The sequence below is a fragment of the Gavialis gangeticus genome, unplaced genomic scaffold (assembly GCF_001723915.1).
Source record: "Gavialis gangeticus isolate Ggan-Ray unplaced genomic scaffold, GavGan_comp1, whole genome shotgun sequence".
Taxonomy (NCBI): domain Eukaryota; kingdom Metazoa; phylum Chordata; order Crocodylia; family Gavialidae; genus Gavialis; species Gavialis gangeticus.
The window spans coordinates 8,503,026-8,505,944 of record NW_017729003.1 but is presented as its reverse complement, the minus strand read 5'-3'; the positions used below and the strand labels follow the sequence as shown (position 1 = coordinate 8,505,944).

At 46.6% G+C, this 2,919-nt stretch overlaps 1 protein-coding gene across 1 annotated transcript in view; it reads right to left on the bottom strand.

The window, feature by feature from the left end:
- Positions 1–2,919, bottom strand: part of ECD (ecdysoneless cell cycle regulator) — a 22,146-nt gene that overhangs the window by 14,104 nt on the left and 5,123 nt on the right. The window contains exon 6 of the mRNA XM_019507782.1: positions 499–627. Within this exon, the coding sequence (XP_019363327.1) occupies positions 499–627 (129 nt within the window). The remainder of the gene's footprint in view (positions 1–498; positions 628–2,919) is intronic.

The following is a 2,919-nucleotide window of genomic DNA, read 5'->3' as shown; positions in this document are numbered from 1 at the left end:
AAAAAAAAAAAAAAAAAAAAAAAAAAAAAGCTTTACAACCAAGGCAATATGCTCTTAAGACTGATGACCTGCAATTGTGGTAGAGTTTCTAGTGCTTATACAGTTGCACTAGAAACAAATTATGTGTTGCAAATTTCTGCCATAAGAAAAGAAGAGACATCAAAGAAGAATGAAAAAGCATAGGAAGAGGAATGAAAAATTTTGCCTTTAACAAATACTGGAGCAGTTTAGCATCAAACTAATTTGTAGGAGGAAAAGGAACAACAGATTAGGTAGAGTAAAATTACTGGGAGGAACATACTACACACATCCCTGTAAAAAGAATACTTCTCTATACAGCATCTATTTGGTGATATAAACTGCTGATACCCTGCAAGTTCTCTCTGCAAGCATGCTACAGATAAATTAAAGACTCGCTCCTAATATTTCCCCAATAATCAAACAACAAAAACCAAGAATCAGGCATATAAATGCAAGAGATAAATAAAAGACCATTACCAACTTCATGCCTAACTCATGTGCTTTGTATTGATGATGTGAAGGGGATGGAAGTATATATCCACTGCGTCGGTCTGGAACAAACTTCTGCTGCATTAACTGTGCATATAAACACTTGGTGAATGTGACCTGTAAGCATCAGAAGGAAAGAAGGCAAAACAAGGAACTTGCATCAAAGCATGATATTTTCTACTAAAAATCCCCATCTTTTAGTCCAAATTTTGTTTTGGACCTACCATGCTACAAGTTACACTTAAGATGTTACCAAAAGACAGCCAAATGAGTCTCGCTCTAAAAATCTTGGATTTAATGTTTAAATCAAGAGCACTTGGAATCTTGCAAAACACAATTTTAGCATAAGGTAGGGCTGTCAAAATTAGTAATAATAATAATAATAACAATGAGCTTTAAGTTTGGCTGTCAAATCCATTTTTAGAAGCCTGACATAGTTGGTCTGATTTTTTACATTAGCCAAACATCCAGTAGTATCTAGGGGTGCAACGACAGAGACTTTTTGGGCCAATATCGATGACCAATTTTTAACAAGCCATATTGGCCGATACTGACCTGATTGCTGGTATGTGGCCCAGTAGCATGGACAGCAGCATCCCGTTGGTAAGTCTGTTGTGGGGAAAGGGGCAAGGGGGGAGGGAAAGAGTGTGGGGGGGCAAATTGAGGGCCTTGCAGTGAGGGAAGGAGTGGGGCAGGGTGTGGGATGGAGCCATGGCTGGTCCAGGGGCTGCGGGGTAGGGGGAAAAGGAGGGAATGGGAGCATGCCCCCCAGATCTGTGTGCAGGGCACTGTAGGTGGTGCTGGGCTCTTCCTTGTAAGGGGGAGCTGGGCTGGGGCTGCACCTGGGGCAGGTGGTGGCGGTGCTGCTACAGGGGGGCTCATGCAAATTTTGGGGTGGCTGCAGCCCCTCCTCCCTGCCTGTGGTCCCACTCCTAGTGCTGCTGCCCGCCTCGAGTGCAGCCCAGCTCAGCTGCTCTCTGCCAGGAAGAGCCTGGCACTGCCCCCAGCCCCAGCCTGCAGTGACAACCTGCCCTCACCTCACGCAGATCTGGAGGGCACATGCCCCCGACTCCCCCAGGGGTGTGTGTAGTGACAGAAGCCGCTCCCCACCCCCTCCTCATATCCCTTGGACAAGCCACGTGGCTCCATCCTGCCCCCTCCCCTCCCATGCAGTGCCTGTCCTTGCACCAGCTCCACTCCCTCCCTCACCACAGAGGCCTCAGTCTGCCCACCCCCCCATGCTCCTTCCATGCCCCTCCCCCCACAACAAACTTATCAATCAGACACTGCTCTCTGCGCTGCTCGGCTGCGCTCCTGGCTGTCTGCATGCTGTGTTGAGGCTATGCATGTGCACACAGCATTTATAGTAACATTATTGGCTACATCAGCCAAAAAAAAGCTAATTGCTGATAATGGCAATTTTCCTTTTATCAGTTCTGATATGATATAGGACCGATGTATGCACACACCTCTAGTAGAATCCACTAACCTCAGTGAAAGTTACCAGGTAGTTAACAAAAATCTAGCTATTTAGACTCTTAAATCAATATTTTAGGTACACATGCTTGAGAATGCAGACTTAAGAGAGAGATACATGCAGGTATCACTTCCATCCTGCTCATTATTAAAATATGGCCACATGATGGAAGGAGCAACACAAACAAAAACCAAGTCAGTTACTGAAGAACACTATATCCTAGAAACTCTCAAAAATCTGTATAGTGTAGACTATGATAGGATGAATCTTCTATAGCAATGGTCTCCAACCTTTAAGTAGGTGATCACCTTTGGCATTTAAAAGCAACCCAAGATCTACTGTGCACCACCACCCCCTCTCCTTGCCCAGCAGGTAAGGGGCGGGGGGTGGTGATTGAGGCAGAGGGAGAACAAATTATTTAGAGGCACACCTTCCCAGTAGGTAAGTCCCACCTGGCCAGGGCTCCACTCAACTTACCCCTGCTCCTGCCTCTGCAGCCCTGTCCCTCACTGTGGGGACCTTGATCTAGCCCCCGTCCCTTCCCCTCCCCACAGACTGACCCGTTGGGCTGGACCATACTTGTGCATGCACACAGGCATTCAGAGCCCCACCCCAGCCTCGGACTGACTCCAAGATCTACTGCAAGAGGCTCTGAGATCTACCGGTGGATCAAGATCCACTAGTTGGTGACCACTGTTCTACAGAATTAGGAGCGAGGAAAACCTGACAGTCTAAAAAGCTGTCAATTTCAAAGGAGATAAGGGAGGGCATCCTCTACTCTGCATAAAAGTTTCTGGGTATTGCAGCCTTTTATAAAACCTTTGGCTCCCTTCCAGCTAAAGTGGCAGAGATGTACACCTGTGGAAGTATGACTGCCAGAGCTGGTTCTAATATACAGGCATACCTCATTTTATTGCGCTTCGCTTTATTGC